The sequence below is a fragment of the Diadema setosum genome, chromosome 15 (genome assembly GCF_964275005.1).
Source record: "Diadema setosum chromosome 15, eeDiaSeto1, whole genome shotgun sequence".
NCBI classification, from domain to species: Eukaryota; Metazoa; Echinodermata; class Echinoidea; order Diadematoida; family Diadematidae; genus Diadema; species Diadema setosum.
The window spans coordinates 15,269,102-15,288,588 of NC_092699.1; the positions used below are offsets into that span (position 1 = coordinate 15,269,102).

Genomic DNA, 19,487 nt, shown 5'->3' on the forward strand with positions numbered 1-19,487 from the left:
GTACGCCATACGCCATATGTGTGTGTGTAGATATTCGTGTATTGTGAGTGGTGCGGATTTTTCACTGGTCTGACTGCGAAAAGAGGTAAGAATTTCTTACCTCCTCAACTTTGACATCCGCGATGGGAAGGAGGATTCCGTTATCATCTGCCAAGGATCTGATCTGTTTCTAGTGTGTAGTGAAAACATTTGACTGTTTAGATATTCTTTTCGTGTGTATCGTAGTCTATGCCTGTTGTACCTCACTACTAATTATTTCTTTTCGTGTAGTCCCGTACCATGTATTTTCATGTAATTATGGGACTGGCAGGTTCCTGTATGGCATTAACCCGCATGGCAGTGCATTGTAGACAGTATTTGTAGGTTCCTACATGTAAAGCCTACGTCGCTGTCCGGCACGGGCTATATGGTTGGGTGTCCAACACTCAACAGTAGGCAACACATCGACACCCTATTAGTCCCTAATGTTTTTCTATCAATAGAAACTTAAAATATCGAATATCTGACAATTTGCCCGCAGTTTTACTCACATAGTGATAACACCCATGTCACGCATGTGCCCCCATGACATGTCAAGAAAATACTCTGAATTCACAAGTGTGCTTTGAAAATGCAATTTGCGGTAAATTACAAGCTCCAAGATAGAATCTAACTCATTATATAACGGTTATTTAGAGGTCTAGATCTAAGTTTAACTGCTTCTGCTGGGTTGTTATTTTGACTAGCGTTTATCATATGAAAATCAGATGTATACCAAGCCATGAAATGAGATCAATTATCCGTAGATTGATACATAATATAGACATGAACAGTGCAGTATTTAAATCAGTAGATTATTTTTGTTTTCTTGAAAAAATCTCGCATTTTAATAACTTTTTGCGTTCACGATTTTCCCATTGTAACGTTAGTGCCGGCTTCGATTCGCCCATCATCGTAAGTAGAGAGCTCGCTAGCGCTGAGCCAGTGCGCAGCGTCCGCGGGCAGTCGTAAATCACACAACACCCATACTGTAGCGACTCCCACGGCAGCAACCGCGAAGCTCTTCACTAGCTCCGATCTGGCAGCCAATTTCACTGAAACGGGCATTGCAAGGTCCATTTCGTGTACTGTTCTTACCACATGCGCTAACATGTGGTCGATAAATTTTCCTTTCAAAAAATCAGAAAACATTTCAATTTGAAAAAAGTGAAGTTTCGATACTGCCCCTGTCATAACTGCTACAGCTAGCGATCGTCGCGAATGGGCTCAGAAGTTGAGCACTTGGTGTGTAGAAAACGATGTGCATGCGTGAGAGCGCCATCTAGTGCTGAATGACGAACGCTATTTTGACGCACTCAGTTGTACGGTAATTGCGCCATGTTTTGAAACCAACACCCCTACCATCTGTTGACAATACATATGAAATGCATGTAATGCTCTTCCTATAATGTGCATTTATAATCTATGGTATCATTGTTTTGCTGTTGATCTTGTTTATTATCTGCGTTTCCTGTAATATTTGGACATCTTCACATCCCCAGTGATGAATGCAAAACCACTGAGCGTTGTCTCATGTCATGAGTTAATATTCATCCTGTACGCACAATGCAACAGAGGGGTGTCAGTTTCAATGTACAACATGTACAGTGCACTCCCGTTATAACGAAATGCTCGGGACCGGCAGTTTTCTTTCGTTATAACGAAATTTCGTTATAACCGAACAATACAATATGTAACGAAAACAAGGAAACCATGCATATATATCATATTCTGTTTGCTGAATCCTTAGCATACACTGGAAAGCTATGTAAAATGTTCCTTGGGATTATTGTATTACTATATTAAACGCTCCCTTCAGAAACTGTGCGTGACACAAGGAGCGAACACGTAGTGATGTGAAGCATTCGCCCATGCAGAGACGCTGTAAATGCTTGTTCCGCTACGTATTTTCGAAAGCAATTCGCATTTCGTTATAACGGAGCACATTTCTCTTGTTTTTCTTTGTCTGTGGCGCTCGGCAAAGACTTCGTTATAACGGAAATTTCGCTATAACCGTGTTCGTTATAAGCGAATTTTGTACCATAGACTTTAATGGTGATAATTTTGGGACCAGAAGTTTTACTTCGTTATAACGAAATTTCGTTATAACCATGTTCGTTGTAACGGGAGTGCACTGTACAATGTCAATGATCAATGATCTCTCTCCCTCTGTCTCACTGTCTCTCATTAGATCAGCAGTAGAGTTTCTCGGAGCACCCTAGCGACAACTGAATTGTATGATGAGACTGTACAAATGTAGACAATGGATCTCACTGCTGAACTAAGTGCCCTACGTCAGCGAGCGGAGAACCTGCTGCAGAGAGCAGAAACGCTCAGGACCAGCGGACAAGACCTTGCTGGCATCGGCAAGGTGAAGAAGAAGATCCAGGCTGAACTGACTTTTATCAAATCGGTGAGTTCCACATTTCCTTTTCCTCTTGGACTTACATTATTGTAAGGGAGCTTTGGCAGTGAGTTGTGCCATGCAGCAAGCAGCCAACCTTGACGGTACCGCATTCTTGGTGCCTTACAGGCGCTCTCTTAACCCGTTGAGGACGAGTCCCGAGTATACTCGGGCAGGGTTCTATGGGATATGCGTGTTGTAGCAAAATCAGTCCGTCCTCAACGGGTTAAGTGCACGACGTATCAGCTCATATGAGTTGCATATTTTACAGTGGGTATGACATCACATTCCCTCAGCTGAGTCAATTATAAATTTGAGGGGGTGCAGGATGTCAAACTGGTAGCCATGCCCACTCCCGAAATTTGCACAAAACATGCGCACTCCATCATCTGCGTTGCCACTGCAAAAGCTCCCTATGAAACAAAATGCAGTTGTACGTGCTATGTCTCTGTAAAGGAAAGGTAATGGTTATAAGGAATAAACATGAAAAAAAAATGATTAAGTATCAATTTTGATATTGGCATGTGTTATTGTGAAGGGATGGTGAAATGACAGGAATGTTGCAAGGCAATACAGTCATATTGCAGAATTTTCAGAAAAACAGAATGATGTGTAAGATACAAACTTCACAGAGGGCACTTGGAACACGTTATCAGATTTGTTCTAAATAAAGATATTGTCAGGAATCTTTTGTTCGACTAAGACGAATCTGAACACTGTCCCTACCATCTACACTGTACATTGTAGTATCCTAAACCTGATACAAACATTTCTCTTATAAACAGTTAAAGTGGATAGATATACACATGTAAGTTATGAGAAACTATGATATATACAGTATTACTAATAAGCTGAAGTGTACTCTTAATTATGTGGGATGAAATTTGACGGGTCACAGGGTCATCTTGTCCTTACAATCATTCCATTTTACTTCGTTTATTTCTTTGATTTTAGTGGTGCCAGTCACTTTACTCTATGCGTGTATGCACATACAATGGTTATTCGTAGAGGAGACATCAAATCATAGTTCTTGTATGATCATCTTAAAAATGCCATCTGTGGTCACCGTGCATGATCATTTGTTTAGTTTTGGTTTTCCCTTGCTGTCCCAGATCCCATTTCAAGAAAAGGTTTCGAGGAGATTACTTTAAGTTTCAGACATGCAAATACCAGACCTGTTTCCTAGATGCCCTCAGTAGATTGTGTAGATCACTGGTTGTTGCAGATCTGTTTTCATAAATAGTTACTGCTATTATTGTAAGTCGCAATCAGTCGAAAGTGCATGGAAGAATGGGGCTCTTGACTGAATGCAGCATAGGAAAATTGTTCTAGAGTAGAATAGAAAATGCACATTTGCTTAATGATGAGATTGCATCTCTCTGTAGATTCAGGAAGGCAAGATCCTGCCGAAGAAAAACCAGCTGAAGAGCACAAATCTCAGCCACCTGGATGCCCTCCTCTACACGGCCGAGTCGTTTGGTCATACGACTGCCCTCCTGAAGCCCGTTTCCCTGGAGACGGACGAGGGCTACTGCACCAATGTGATCGTGGACGTTGTGGGTCACAAGGGAAGGTCGTGGGTCAAGGTCACGGCTCGTAAGGCTGAGGCACTGCATCGAATATGGGAAGGTCAGTATTGTGTAATGCTTTTTCTTCTGCCTTTAATAATTGCCTTTCAGTTAGCCCAAGTCATTCAACTACTGTAAAAGTAGAAATTTTCGCAGTGTTGAAATTTTCATGCATTTGGCAGAACCAGAAACTACCACAAAAATAAAAGCATGCGCATGCTTACCGTATGTTCCAGTAGTTGATGTTTTGATTCTGTGGAATTAAAAACATGTGAAACTCTTCTTGCTCGACATAGCATGAAACATTAGTCACGTGAAAATATCCACTTTTACAGTATTGTAATATATTATGCAGATTAAAGGTAAGAAATTAATATTCATTGAGTATACCCCTAATGCGTGATACTCAAAGTCCTCCTTTTTCTGTACATGAAGAAAGCCATAGTATGAACATTCGTAATCAATATCTAGGTGTGTACTGACTGATATGTTGTATTCATCTACACAATCTTGACTCTGGTGATGAGTGAAATCTTTATGAAACTTACCAGCATGAAATATCTAAGACATAGCACACCTGAACAGTGTGAGAAAAGTAGTCACGATAATGTGCAGACTGCACATTCACATGGCTGTAAAGGCTATGATATCAAGATGGTTTGAATATTCATGAGTACGCCATTGATGCATATTCATCAGTTGCCATTTCAATGCATATCCATAACCTTCTTGACCCTGTCCCCCAGGTGAAGGGGAGTATGGAGAACACGATATAGTTCAGCAGGTGGCTCAGTACCAGGAGGCCTCCCACCAGAACCCTCTGCATTTCTCTGCCCCCTCTGTGCACGTGGTCTTCTTCTCCGGAATCACTCAAGCCGTGGCAGGTAAATGTTTATATGGCCTGCTGGAGGGTGTGGCTGGGTTCTCCATTTTAAGGATGTTGCAGTGGCTGCTGGGGCGTCTTGAGAACATTGCTGTCAGGATTCGGCCGTGGAAGTGTGTGCCATTAGACTGGAAAGAAATCGTAAAGGAAATCTTAAACTGAATACTAAGTATCCAGTGGAAGCTTAAATACATGCGGAAAGGAGATGACTTTTTGAAACTTGCACAAGTTCCTTCTTTGGGATGAGAACTGTAAAAGGGGCCTGTTCTAGCCAGCTTCCATACCTTTCTTTATGTATTTATATAATGTACAAGTGTATTCAGGGCTCATCACTACATTTTTTTTTTACTCTGTTTGTCCACTCAGGCACTAAAATCTTTAAATCTAAAATTTTGGTAGCCTGAAATAAAAGGAAAAGTAACATTATATATATTCAGAATCCTAGATACTATGTATGTACATGTATGTTCGAGTACATGCATTTGTGTATGTATGTATGTATGTTTGTAATTATCTTTTTTCTGCTTAATTTTCATAGATGAGCTGATCGGAATGGGCGTTGTGGTTCATGGTCATATATTCAAAGATGAGAGTCAGCTGAGATTAATTGAGCCTGAGATACCTGTCTTCCAAGCACAAGAGGTAAGCACCAAATTTAACTCTTCCTCATTGTTATGGGTCTAGAGATTTTTACTTGTCTGTCTGTCAGTCTGTCTGTCTATTTGTTTGCCTTTCCGTCTGTCTGCCTGTATGTCTGTCCGTCTGTCTTTGTACCTCATTTCCGTTTGTTTCTGCAGGGACTGGTGCATAGAGCTAACATGTATAGCAGAAATGGCAGATCTATGCAATAATTAGAAATGCCAAAAAGTGTTATTTCAGGACCTTTGACGAGCCTTGTTTTTGGCAATATTTCATGAAAAGGATGGAACGACTTGGTGGTGCAAAAGGGGAGTAAAAAGGGTTTGTAATCTCAGTGCACTTTTCACCAGCTTTCTGTCATAATCTACTTTGATGGTGGTATCCCGATCTGTACTTCCCAAGTCACATACACTGTACGTGTTGTATGTACTGATTTACAGCCTTGCCTCTATGACATGGTTATAGCTAAAGATAAAGCCCCCTTTTCATGGTCCACCAGTCAGGGAGGGGTAAACTGAAGAACAAAGTTCATTCCCCTTTTGAAGACACTTGAATTCCTTGGCTAAGTGAGTGAGCGTATTGTTCAATGCATTGTGTGGTAGGATGCTCTATCCCCACTGACTCTTTGTGTGTTTGGCATACATACATCATTCATCCATTCATTCATTCATCCATTCATCTGTTTGCTAGAAGTGACTGACTGTGTGTTTGGCTCTGTTAAGCCTCATTGTTGATTCAGCACAGGAAGCAGATGAGAAAGAGCGTTTGTTTCCTCTTTGCCCATCCTGTGTTTAGGATAGTCCTTAAAGATTGTGTATCCCTTTATGCAAATGCCACAAAATTTTGCATGGTTGAAGTGTTTCCCAACCTCTTGTTTAAAATCTTACGATAATACACAGTATTGTTTTTTGAAAAGAATTGAGAGACTTACCCCATGTCACTCAAGAATATGCTTCCCTTCTGCACAAAGAATAATGGTTAGATTTTTTTTTATTTATTTATTTTTTCTTTTATGGGGGGGGGGGGAGGGGCTCCAAATAAATTGTCTGGAAATCTATATTATTAATTTCCCCTCCTACACTATTCCTCATTAAATATGCAGGTAAATGCAATATGTTAGTTCTCTATCAGAAGCAGAGAATTATTATACCGGCAAGTGTTAGTGTCAGTCTAGGAATATGTAGAAAGTGACTAAATAAGAAAATGTCATTCGTCAAACATCTCATTATCACAGCAGAGTATAAAAATATTACCTGTTGTATAAAATCAGTTATTTCCAAGGAAGACATTGAATAAGTTTGGTTAGTGTGAAATGCATTGTTGCATTTTATATCTATGCATCATTCACTTCTTTTGAAATGTGTAGACTGCCAATTCTAGTTTACTCTGTAAATACTAAGAAAACAAAAAAGCAACAACAACAACAACAACAACAAAAACAACATCAAAACCGGGTTTCCGAATAAAAGAGCTATGACTTCCAAAAATGCAAATTCTGTGTGCCTTTGAAGTTGTCATCGTAGAAATGATCTTAGTATGACATGACAGCTCGGAGAGTTGGCGAGTGCTTTAATTTGCTCACACCCATGGTTAGATCTAGACTAACTGTACAGTTGCTTTATAAATGTAACGATCTGGTTTCTCTGTGATTTGGGTGGGGAAAACACAGTTTGTGTAATGTGCTGTCATGCGCTGTATAGTGCTGTCAGATATTGTCTCCTCTTTCTTTCATAAAGGTATTTATAAAAGTAAACAAAACAATCATAAATCATGAGGTTCAACAGTCATGAAGCCTTTGTAAAAGATAATATGTGACCCTGCATCACAAAACCAACAAAAAGTCACCAAACATGGATTGTTAGTTAAGGGAAGATTCTGAAAGAGCAGACTCTAACCTTTAAAGTGATGTATAACTCAATTTACATGGACTCCCCTAATCTATCTAAATCCTGGAAAGAAAGCACACACTGTGGAAAAGTGTGAACTGAGAAAAGAGGCTCTGAAGTACAGGGTCTATTCAAGCACCTAATCTTTACCAAGCTGTGCTAGCTGCGCGATGAAAGGGACAAAACGCAGGATGTAAACCACTGGAGCAACAACAATGAAGGGATTATCAGATTAAGCTGAAATTAAGCATACTCTATTAACACATTTTGTCCATAATTGATACCAACTTTCAAAGCAGTAGCATTATCCTTTTAAAAGTTATAGACTTGAAAGTGAAGAGTATGCAAAGGATTTCAAGAAATGAAAGCGGGGCTCTAAGACATAGCTGATCGTTCTACTCCAAGAAGGGTTGTAGAAAACTGCTCAAAACACACTTTCCCATTCATGTTATGACTCCAAACTTAAGAATAACGTAGAGGAAGGATAGCTCTTTCAGAAAATATGAAAAACTCAAGATTGACTCGGTTGACCCATTTCACCTTTTTTGAGTCCTCATGTAAAATCAAGGGGTGCAACTTTTTGTTCGTTTTGTGATGCACGGTCACATATTAATGATAATAATAAGAAAGAATAGTAAAAAGAACATGATACTTAAAGTGGTGATCTGATTAAATTTGGATTAAGATGCCTTCTTTGCAGTGTGGCCTGTGTCCTCAGAAAAATTAATGCTTTTGTTTGCTTCTCAGGATATAGAGGACAGTATACAGATCGCCAACCCCAAGGCAGTCAACCTGGACGTCACGACCATGATTGCCCTGGTGACGGACCTGTGCCACGGAGGGAGCAGCTACTGCTTCAATGAGCCCCTCATCGAAGAGCTGGCCCAACAGGAGAGAACCAGGCCCCTCTTGCCACAGTTGGAGAACTATCTACAAGGTAGGATGATTCACTAATAAGTCCTCATCCTTTCCCCTGCACAAAAATGATGTGAAAATTTCTTTCCTGGAGGTATGCATTGAGTACTTTTTTTTTTTTCATGGAGGAAACGGTAGTATCAAATAGACCATATGTTTAACACTGACAGTAATGCCAACATATTGTTCAGTCCCATTGGCAGAATTTCATGTAAGTGATCAACTCTTACACCTGTAGTGTATTCCAGCATAATTATTGTCACCCTCACCATTTACTGGTTTCACTCCCTCAGATAAGAAGCTGATAGCCTGCGAGACAGCCGTGACGGACTTTGAGGCCATATTGAAGACTATCGGGGGACCGAGGGAGAAACAGAGGGCCAAGGACCTCCTGGGCAAGCTGACCGTTGTCCCTGACCAGCCATCCATCCGATCCACTAACCTGTCAATCTCCAACAAGATCAAGGAGAGGTCAAAGGTGAGAGGGTGTGATCCATTTGTGACATTATTCCAAGACACCAGCTATCAAAATCCTTTCAGATATGAAGCTATTTTTTTCCTTTTAAATCAAAATTTATCAAGTGGTGCAAGCACTATTTAATCTGTACTGTGCTTCATGGGTTTTAACGCACAAATGTCATTATTTTGGAGAGTTGCGGATAATGTATATCAGTATGCTTACTTTTAAGTTTATGATTTCTGTAAGTTTAGAGTGAAGGCTAATTATTATTATTATTATTATTTATTCGGCAATTCAACATACAATACAAGCGGACATAGAATACAGGAAATCGTATTACATGATATAGAAATAAAGTTATATAAATAGTTGTATAAATCTTGAAGTCATTAAGTGAAAAAAAAAAATAAGGTGAGTTGCTGGGTTTAGACAAATGTCCATCCAACGTGGCCATTTGTGTGTTATTTATTTTTTTAGTATGCCTCACATGAAGATTTTGTGCATTTGAAGCATTTTTTCAGTCTTGTTCAAATCATATTTCATAATTTCATGACTATAAAAACTCCTTTATTTAGCTGATTCATCACATGTCTTTATAGCAAAATGATCAAACATCCAATCTTAAAGGTAGGGGATACCTTTTACAGACCTCCCAAAATGCAGCAAAACATTAAATATGAACCTCAGGGGACTTGTTTAGGCCACTGCTGATAAATTTGGAAGTCAACAGTTATCTACAATTTGAATAATGCACAAAACTCAACTACTCAGTAGTTCTGTGTGTCAGCCACACTTAAGCCTTTTTGTTGCAGTCTTCTGTATTTTTTTTATCTATAAACACAAATCTAAAAGTATAAGAGCTAATGTAATAACATATAGAGTGTGTGGCAAGAATGTATATAGAAATGTTTGTAAGTTTTGATGAACTTTCTTCACAAAATATACATGATGGACACACATGCAGTGCATGGGTCTGCAAAGGTAGCCTAGTAATGTACTGGAATTTACGGTGAGCCCCGAAAAAAATTCAATTCAAAATCTAACGGTCAATAAAATGTACTAAATGTTACCTTCCACTTTCAATACTTTATGGGAGTTTCTAAAATGATACTCTCTTCAACATACCACTGTATTTATACAACTCTTCATTTAAGGCATGCAAATGGGATTCCCTACCTTTAAGCTTCAAATGTAAATAGCTTCTGCCAATGCTGGGACATAATTATATACGTCCTATATATAATTATATACAAAAATCCCGATTAAAAAAAAAAAAAAAAAAAAAAAAAATTACCTTTGAAGAGGTGTACTGCATTGTAATTTCATGTTTCCCATTGTGTTAGGTAATATTCGGTTCTGGTGATGCCCTAAAGCTGATCACAACGACAGCCAACGAAGCATTTGTCCGGGCAACATCCAAACAGGTATAGTCAGTCTTGTAAAAGGACATTTGAAGCCCAGATCAAGAGGTGTATTAGAATTAGGTTTGTGTGTGTTTGTGTGTGTTCAGGCTTTGTCATCAATTCTGTTTTTGGTCCCTTCATGAAAATCTGGAGTGGCAGACAATATGTAAGAGATTTCTATCTTTGAGAGGGAATGCCCTGATACTTTCATGTGAAAACTTGCCTAAATAATTTGATGATATTACTAATATCATTAATGGCAAGTAAGTGATACCGGAAGAAAGCAACATGCTATATAAAGTATGCATACAGCGAGGGATATGCTCTACATCATGTCCAGTTTTAATCAAACTAAAAAAAAGGTCATGCTAATGCTATAGCAGTTCTTCGAAATCATGTTCATTTTGCTTTTGACATAACACCTGCAGTGCTGGGATTAATTTGCACAAATGCAGCAGTTGTCGCCAATTTGTCACCTTGATCAAGGCAATTGCAGTGTCACAGGTGCCCGTGATAACTTTGCACAAACACACAAAGTCATTTGCAGTGAATTTCAGAATTGAGAGAGGCAGGGTTAGGAGGAGGAGAAGAAGAACTCACACGAGACTGTCATTTTTCATCAGTAAAGTGACATGCTACTTACTCAATTTCATGTTTTTCCATTTCTTTCAGGAAAGCAGATAAATACTTGTATTCAGTTTCTAAACGTAGGGTATGTGTCTCATACTGGTCTGTAAAAGGCATTTCTAAAAGCATATATCTGGCATTACTGTTGGTGATTGTTGAACAAATGTATATCTTACATCTTCTCTCATTGGCAGGGTGTGAACTATTCTGTGTTCATCCACCAATCACGCGCCCTGACAGAGAAGAAGCAGCAGAATCCCTCAAAGGCCTCCCCCAGCCAGTCTTCCAACAGCAACAACAACTCGCTCCCCTCCAGCATAGAACAAGGCGAGGGATTGGACAACGACAACACGATAGGCGGCACAAGTGACCAATCGGATGCCTCGATACTGCAGAGCACCAAACCAGTCTCTTCAAGTATAGAGTGATTTCCAATTGTTGCCTGTATTGCAACAGGTCTTTTCATTTGGGGACCAGTATTGAACAACTCAGATATGCATGTTATGATAGAAATAGGAGGATTGTAACAATGCAGTTGTGGTTTTGTCTGTCTCTTCTTAGTAATCCAGTCAAAAAGTAAAATGGGAAACATAAAAGGGTGATCTTCCAGTGTTGAATATGATAAGCATCTCTTCAGTTCTACAAAACTTTTGGGAAGAAGAGCTTCCTTCAAGCATTACAGTACATTAAATTTGTGAAGAGTTAGGGACCTCTTGTATTCATTTTTCATGTGTATAATGTCATTTTGCAAACTATTATCCTGGTTGCATGCAGTATATGGAGAAAAAAAAAGGGGAAAGAAATATGAAACAATTCCAGAAAATTTGCAGCAGTAGTTTCGTGGTACAGTGTATCTCATGCGGTTGCATTGTAAGGGTTTGTGTTGAATTATCATGAGCTATGATGCAGTATATGTTGTCATTAATTAGAATGTGCTTGGTTATCAGTTGGGGAAAAACTATAGGTTGTATGACTTTTAGGACATATTACTGATGGATAAAAAAATAGACCCTGTTATATTGATATTTATGGGATGATGAATTACAACTTTTTTCCTACCTATGTTACTGCTTTTAATATTGATATTAAGTAAAGTCACTTCCGTTGTGAAAGAAAATGAAGCTTCAATATATCATTGTATTTCTGTTATTAATTTTACATGTTCATTTCTCTTTCTTAAACGCCTTGTATCGTACCTTTCCAGCTTTTTTCAGGCATCAGTATGCAATTTTTGTCCAGATTTTGTCAGTAAGTTATTCAGGATAGATGTACTATAACTCAGTTGACTGAGTGACTGGTCTTTGCTATGAATTGTAATGCCTCTATGTCATATCTATTGTTTACCCTCCCTTTTTCTCTTGAAAGGGTTGGACAAGACTTGTACAGAGTTGTTGCATGATCTAGTATAATTCTGCAGGTTTACATAGTGGGATATGCAGGGTTATTACTTGAACTCTTTGGCACTTTAGCTGTATAATTTGCCAAGCTTTGGCATCCGCATTCGGTAATCCATTCAAACTTGATGTAGTGACATAGTTGGCAAGCCCACTCAGACGAAGTATGCCTCAGTCCAACAGGAATACCATTGTGACACAGTAGGGATTAGGTAAATTAGGTAATCTCTAATTTTACTGATGAGTACAGTTGTAGTTGCCAGACATTTGTTCCAGTTGGCAGAGAATGCACACCAGCATGTCTGTCAATCGGCGAACAAAGCATATTAAATGGTCAATCCTTTGGCAGCTACTGGTTCTCCTCGTAAAATCCCTTAACTACAATTTGTAACTGCGGCCACCTGTACATTGCATGTCCTGAATCTAGGCACATCATTTATGATTTTGACTTGTCTGTAAAACTCGATATATATTCGCGGCATGAAAATTTCGCGAATCGGAGCCAACGGCCTTTCTCGCAGGATGAAATTTTCACGACTTACCACCAGCATCCAATGCATATTGTGTAGGCAAGAACTTTTGCGTGCATTTTAATTTCGCGAACGGTGCCGTTGCGAAATTCGTGAAATTAAAATGCAAAAGAACATTCCTCGTTTTACAGTATATCTTTGCCTGGTTCGTTATCAGCCCAACATCAACGTACTCCAGAATAATTGGGCCAAGATTAGCCGCTTGTGGTCGCAACCTGGTTCAGTGCTATATAATTGTTGTATAAACATTTTGGAACTGTTGATGGTGGCGAGCACAACATGTCTTTTGTTCGGCTAAAGAGACATGGCCTGCGATGTTGTGCGAGGTTTGCCACACAGTAAAGAACGAGGGAAGAGATTATGGAATACATGCCAATTCTGTCTGTGCAAGTTTTCTGGAGTAAAGAAATCTGCATGAATACTTGTATATGATGTATATTACAGGTATATACAAAATTGTAAATGAAAAATAGGGCACTTTGATTTCTGTTGGATTGTTGTTTTTTTGTTTTTCACAAAATTTCGAATTGTGTGATTGTGTACATTTGTTTCATTGTGCACATGGCCTGTGGTGTACTCACTGTTACTACACTGTAGGTACTCAAAAGTGATCACACATATTCAGAAAGACATTGTAAAAACAGCAGCTAAAGTCCAAATGTACTGCTTTACGACTGTGGGGGTAACTTTAAATCTTGATGGATTTTTGTGCTCTTCTCATTTTGTTTTCTTCCCTGACAGTTTTTAATGTTTGATCATGAAGAATCCCCTTCACATTTAGATGATCTGTTTAGTTGATTTATTTCGTTGTCTGTAGGCATTCTAGAGTATAGTGGAACGTTGTCATAAAGCGGTGGGATACAACAAAGCCCTCATATAGCAAGGTGAATTTGCAGGTGTCAACTCTTTGTATTTCCTTGTTTATGTACCATGATATGGTGAGCAACACGATATAACAAGGTAATTGTCATTGTTTTTAGATCCTCACTATGAGGTTGCCCTGTATGCATTCTTCAATGGGAGTAAAAATTTTATTTTAATTTTGCTGTATGACAATGATCAGGGCCCTGTAAAGGGATGGTACAGTATTAGTTGAGATGAGAATGGGGCTTTTAACTTTTTGTGAGATATCAAGAAAACACTTATGATATAGAACAGGGCATACCATTTTAAGAGGAATTCAAAGTTTGTTTGATGAAAATCGGGTTTGGAATGACTGAAACATCCAAAAACAAAGGAAAACAAAACGATCGTAATAAAGTGTGGGTCCCACACTTTATTAGAATCACTCTTTTTTTAATATCTCAGCCATTTCAAAACCAATTTTCATCAAATAAATGTTGAATTCCTCATAGAATTACATGCTCTTTCATATTTCATAAAGAGGTTTCTCATTATTTCACCAAAAAATGTTAGAAACATGAAATTAGGTCTCAACCAAAACTGTATGATCCCTTTAAAAATAAATAAAATGCAATCCAACATAAGTCCAGTATTGGCCAATCAGAATTGAGTATTCAGAGACCTATATTTGATTTCCTGGCTTAGGTTTGATCTTAACTTCTAAAGTTCTATGCAACAAGGTCCAGGTGTTTTATGAAAGATGAGGAGTTAACCGTTCTGAGCAACTCTTGACCAGTTGGCTGGTGAAGTAGAAACTACCGAATGTGTAATAGAGCTTTCAACTGTTTAGGTCTTCCAAAACATTAAAACAAAAATGGCATTGGCAAAAAAAAAAATGCACTGCCACAAACATTCAAACTGACTTCATTCTATGTGTATTTTAAGGTAGCGATTGAAAATTTGTACCGTAATGGATGCTCTGTAACTGAACGAGGTCATTACCACTGTACCCAAGTGTTTGAGTTTCATTAAACCCTTGTGTTGCTGTTAAGGCAATTACATGGTATTATTATTATTACTATTATTATTGGTCTTCATATTATATATCTATGCAGTCCATTATGAACAATTCTCTGTCTTTCAAAAGCATGAAAATGCCTAACCTTTAAAGGTGCAGTCTAGCATATATTGTACCACCAAGAGAAGTATGTGCAATGCCATTCTAGCTTTGCATTTGGTTTGTCTACCTGTTTGTTTGTGTTTGTGGGGGGGGGGGGGGTAATAGAAGGGCAAGTGAGTTAGTGTGAAGAAATATCCCTTCAACTGAGTATTTTCTATCCTTTGATAATGTATTAACAAGGTACAGATAGACTCCCCTTGATAGTTGTAACTATCACTCATAATTTTACTTTTGACTGGTATTCTACACTGACATTGCTTTGAGAAATGCATTATACTTGGAAACCTCATCGTAACAACTTCACTTACAACTGGGTACCACTTGTAACAATTTTCCATTACAGGATTGCTGGTCTTGTTTTTTTGTTTTTTGTTTTTTTGTAGGTATGTTTGCAACAAGGTACATTGTACTGATTGTAACAAGGTAAAATTGGCGGTCCCGACAACCTTGTTATGATTGGGGTTGCTTATTGACTTTGGCAGAGGTTTCTTGGGGATCGAACTACCGTAGAGTGAGTGAGGAGATGAAGTGTTAATGACTGCATACTTGGACTACCACATACTGCAGTGTATCTTCATTACTTGATATTTCATTGATCTTTTGCACATGATAGGCACCCTTTGGGTGGATGTGGGGAACATTGGCAGCATTGCATGTAAATAAACTGTCAAATAAAACATCCATATAAATACACAAGTAAAGCAAATCTGTGTGTTCTTGTATTTACTGGTTCTGAATATGCTGAAATTGGACCATTTTATAGATGGATTGTAAGAACTTTGGTCACTACTTAACTCATTTATGATACTGTAAAACATTATATTTCAGCAGCATGTAATTTTTACGAATTGGAGCCGACGGCCTTTTTCATGGCATGAAATTTCGCAAAGTGCCTCTGGCATTCAATGCAAACAGTGTAAACAAGAGCCTTCGCATGCATTTTTATTTTGCGAATCTTGGCTCTCGCGAAATTCGCAAAATTAAAATGCACTCATACTTTCCTCATTTTACAGTATGATAAAAGGTGTCTCATTGGAATGAAGGCAATTAAGACAAGTTTAATATAAAACAACTTTTATAGAGAAGTCAAGGAAAGATACGTAGGATATGAAAATACTATCAAATTTAATTCCCAATCACTGACATAGTTGTCATTTTTTAAAATATGTTTTCTTTTTAATATTCCTGTTAAATTTTACTAACAATTTTGTTGCTCTATGGCTTTCCATATTATTCACATGCTCACACAGAGACTATCATCCTGTGATTGAATATTTTTTTAACAATGTCAGTACCAACAGCAACTGACCTGCATAAGATGTAGAATGCCATTTGAAGGAGTGGTCATAAAAGGGTCAAAGACACTGACCCACTCTCTTTCTCTATCTTTATTCATATATGTATCTCCTTATTTCTCTATCTTTATATCTCTGTGTATCTCTCTCTATATATCTCTGTATCTTTATTTCTCTCTCCATCTTTCTTTCCCTCTGTGTTTCTCTATATGAATCTTTATGTCTTTATTTCTCTTTGTATCTCTCTCTCTATATATGAATACATATATATATATATTTCTCTGTATCTCTCTCTCTATATATATATATCTATATATATCACTTTTTATTTTTTGCTGTATCTCTCTATACATATCTCTATCTCTCTGAGTCTTTGTTTATTTCTCTCTGTATCTCTCTCTCTCTCTCTCTATATATATATATATATTTCACTGTCTATATTTTTAGTGGAAAAGTGAGCAAAGAAAATGGGATTCCATCGGGATTCGAACCCGAGACCTCCGGATTGCTAGACCGGTGCTCTACCGACTGAGCTATAGAAAGCCCTAGTGCAGTGTTCGTCCCAGAAACCCTTAATTCTCAATGCTCGGGTGGTCAGAAGCTATAGCAGTGTGTTTGTGTGTGACACACACGCACACACTTGAACCTGGCATAAACCCGAAGGATAATTCAACTTGGGGATAAATGCGAGGGATCACCGAAGTGATGCAGCTTTTTGAGTTTGTAACAAATAAAGACAGAATAAACTGACCAGAAAGAATATAAATTATTAGTGGAAAAGTGAGCAAAGAAAATGGGATTCCATCGGGATTCGAACCCGAGACCTCCGGATTGCTAGACCGGTGCTCTACCGACTGAGCTATAGAAAGCCCTAGTGCAGTGTTCGTCCCAGAAACCCTTAATTCTCAATGCTCGGGTGGTCAGAAGCTATAGCAGTGTGTTTGTGTGTGACACACACGCACACACTTGAACCTGGCATAAACCCGAAGGATAATTCAACTTGGGGATAAATGCGAGGGATCACCGAAGTGATGCAGCTTTTTGAGTTTGTAACAAATAAAGACAGAATAAACTGACCAGAAAGAATATAAATTATTAGTGGAAAAGTGAGCAAAGAAAATGGGATTCCATCGGGATTCGAACCCGAGACCTCCGGATTGCTAGACCGGTGCTCTACCGACTGAGCTATAGAAAGCCCTAGTGCAGTGTTCGTCCCAGAAACCCTTAATTCTCAATGCTCGGGTGGTCAGAAGCTATAGCAGTGTGTTTGTGTGTGACACACACGCACACACTTGAACCTGGCATAAACCCGAAGGATAATTCAACTTGGGGATAAATGCGAGGGATCACCGAAGTGATGCAGCTTTTTGAGTTTGTAACAAATAAAGACAGAATAAACTGACCAGAAAGAATATAAATTATTAGTGGAAAAGTGAGCAAAGAAAATGGGATTCCATCGGGATTCGAACCCGAGACCTCCGGATTGCTAGACCGGTGCTCTACCGACTGAGCTATAGAAAGCCCTAGTGCAGTGTTCGTCCCAGAAACCCTTAATTCTCAATGCTCGGGTGGTCAGAAGCTATAGCAGTGTGTTTGTGTGTGACACACACGCACACACTTGAACCTGGCATAAACCCGAAGGATAATTCAACTTGGGGATAAATGCGAGGGATCACCGAAGTGATGCAGCTTTTTGAGTTTGTAACAAATAAAGACAGAATAAACTGACCAGAAAGAATATAAATTATTAGTGGAAAAGTGAGCAAAGAAAATGGGATTCCATCGGGATTCGAACCCGAGACCTCCGGATTGCTAGACCGGTGCTCTACCGACTGAGCTATAGAAAGCCCTAGTGTCTATATTTTTCACGGTATCTCTCTATACACATACATATCTCTATCTCTCTGAGTCTCTATGTTTATTTCTCTCTGTATTTCTCTCTCTCTCTCTCTCTCTCTCTCTCTCTCTCTCTCTATATATATATATATATATATATATCTTTAAATCTCTCTGCATCTCTCTATTATATCACTCCCTCTCCCCCCCCCCTTCCCCATCAGCACAACACTCAAAACACTCCACTGTGACTGCTGAACTCGGATGAAGAAAAAAAAAACAAACAAATACAAAGAAAATACAACAGGCTTGATTTTAGAAAAGAAGATATCCTTCGGATTTTTACTAGCTCGTATATTACATGACGTTATGCCGTTGATACTGTATTTTGGCATTTGTTTCTCTTTCGTGTTACATCTACACACACGCACACACATAATAATCATGACATACATTTTTTATTTCCAGTTATTTCCCTCCTTTCCACATTCTTTTTATCTGAAGCATATCAATTTTTTACAAAGTCCATTCCACTTTTTTGTAGGGATATCAATTTGTACAGGTACTTCCAATCTACATCGTATCTACAATATTGATAATGATATTTCTTTTTTACGTCACAAAAAAGATAAAAAGAAACTAATTTCTTTCAAGAAACATAATAAAACTCTCATTCTTTTTCTCCCCTTTGTGAATTGCAAGCTACAAAATGCATACAGGGTGGTAGATTGTACATAACACCGTCTAAACCATTATATCATATCAATGATTCACAGGATAAATAATCTCTAAATTCCTTCTTTTTTTTTTTCCTCCTTTTTATAACGCTGCAAAGCAAGAATACAACATCTGGCATTTTGATTGCGATTTGACAACTTGCACCAATCTTAAACATACGCTCCTCCCGTCGTGAATATTCCAACATGAATACAATGACCTGCCACATCATAATCACAGATAAACCATAAAAAATACAGAATCTTTTAAAAACTACACATTGTCGAGAATATATTCATATGCTCACTTTCATCATCCTCATGGGTCACTTTGACACCGTATTTGAAGGAGTCCAAATAGTACCGAGCATACAAATGCCCTCTGTGGTCGCTATGAAAGCATGAAGTTGCTGCACAAGCACCAACTTTTTACTACCCTTGTGTAATAGTCCAATATTTGCAGCGGCTTGTGTCATTTTGCCATCCCAGAAAATTGCTGTGCCCTGTCTACGATTTATAGCAGTAATTCCTCTACACTTTCTGATATCCATTTGAAGGTGAATATTGGGGGGGGGGGGGTATGGATTTAAGGAATATGGATTTAACATCATCATCAAAATCATATTCTTTTGATCTGTGCTGCACAATCTGAACAAATTGAAGCGCAAATATGATGGACAAATTACTGTATATCCACACAGCAAAATTAACATCATCAATGAGAAAACACAAGAAGACAATAATAATGTACAATTCTTTCTTACTGCCAATAGCTTTTGCATCCTTTTCAAACCTGTTTCACTTCTCAAAAAAATAATACAGCTGTACACATGTATTACAGGCATGCATTAACCACCACAAACATAGAAAGTATACACTAAAAAAATATA

General features: G+C 38.3%; 1 protein-coding gene and 5 non-coding genes across 6 annotated transcripts; 1 reads left to right on the forward strand and 5 right to left on the reverse strand.

Moving 5' to 3' along the window:
* The first annotated feature begins 66 nt into the window (after positions 1–66).
* LOC140238922 (UPF0415 protein C7orf25 homolog) lies at positions 67–12,316 on the forward strand. Its single transcript, XM_072318818.1, has 10 exons — positions 67–85; positions 2,210–2,431; positions 3,808–4,051; positions 4,737–4,874; positions 5,412–5,515; positions 6,750–6,770; positions 8,155–8,335; positions 8,607–8,791; positions 10,117–10,197; positions 10,998–12,316. The coding sequence occupies exons 2-10, from the start codon at positions 2,282–2,284 to the stop codon at positions 11,229–11,231; spliced, it is 1,338 nt and encodes a 445-aa protein (XP_072174919.1). The 5' UTR covers positions 67–85; positions 2,210–2,281; the 3' UTR covers positions 11,232–12,316.
* Positions 12,317–16,515: 4,199 nt separating this feature from the next.
* Trnaa-agc (transfer RNA alanine (anticodon AGC)) lies at positions 16,516–16,590 on the reverse strand. The gene has a single exon. It is a non-coding gene; the product is annotated as a tRNA-Ala (tRNA).
* A 251-nt stretch (positions 16,591–16,841) lies between these two features.
* Positions 16,842–16,916, reverse strand: Trnaa-agc (transfer RNA alanine (anticodon AGC)). Its single transcript has one exon. It is a non-coding gene; the product is annotated as a tRNA-Ala (tRNA).
* A 251-nt stretch (positions 16,917–17,167) lies between these two features.
* Trnaa-agc (transfer RNA alanine (anticodon AGC)) lies at positions 17,168–17,242 on the reverse strand. The gene has a single exon. It is a non-coding gene; the product is annotated as a tRNA-Ala (tRNA).
* A 251-nt stretch (positions 17,243–17,493) lies between these two features.
* Trnaa-agc (transfer RNA alanine (anticodon AGC)) lies at positions 17,494–17,568 on the reverse strand. Its single transcript has one exon. It is a non-coding gene; the product is annotated as a tRNA-Ala (tRNA).
* Positions 17,569–17,819: 251 nt separating this feature from the next.
* Positions 17,820–17,894, reverse strand: Trnaa-agc (transfer RNA alanine (anticodon AGC)). Its single transcript has one exon. It is a non-coding gene; the product is annotated as a tRNA-Ala (tRNA).
* Between the last annotated feature and the right edge of the window lie 1,593 nt (positions 17,895–19,487).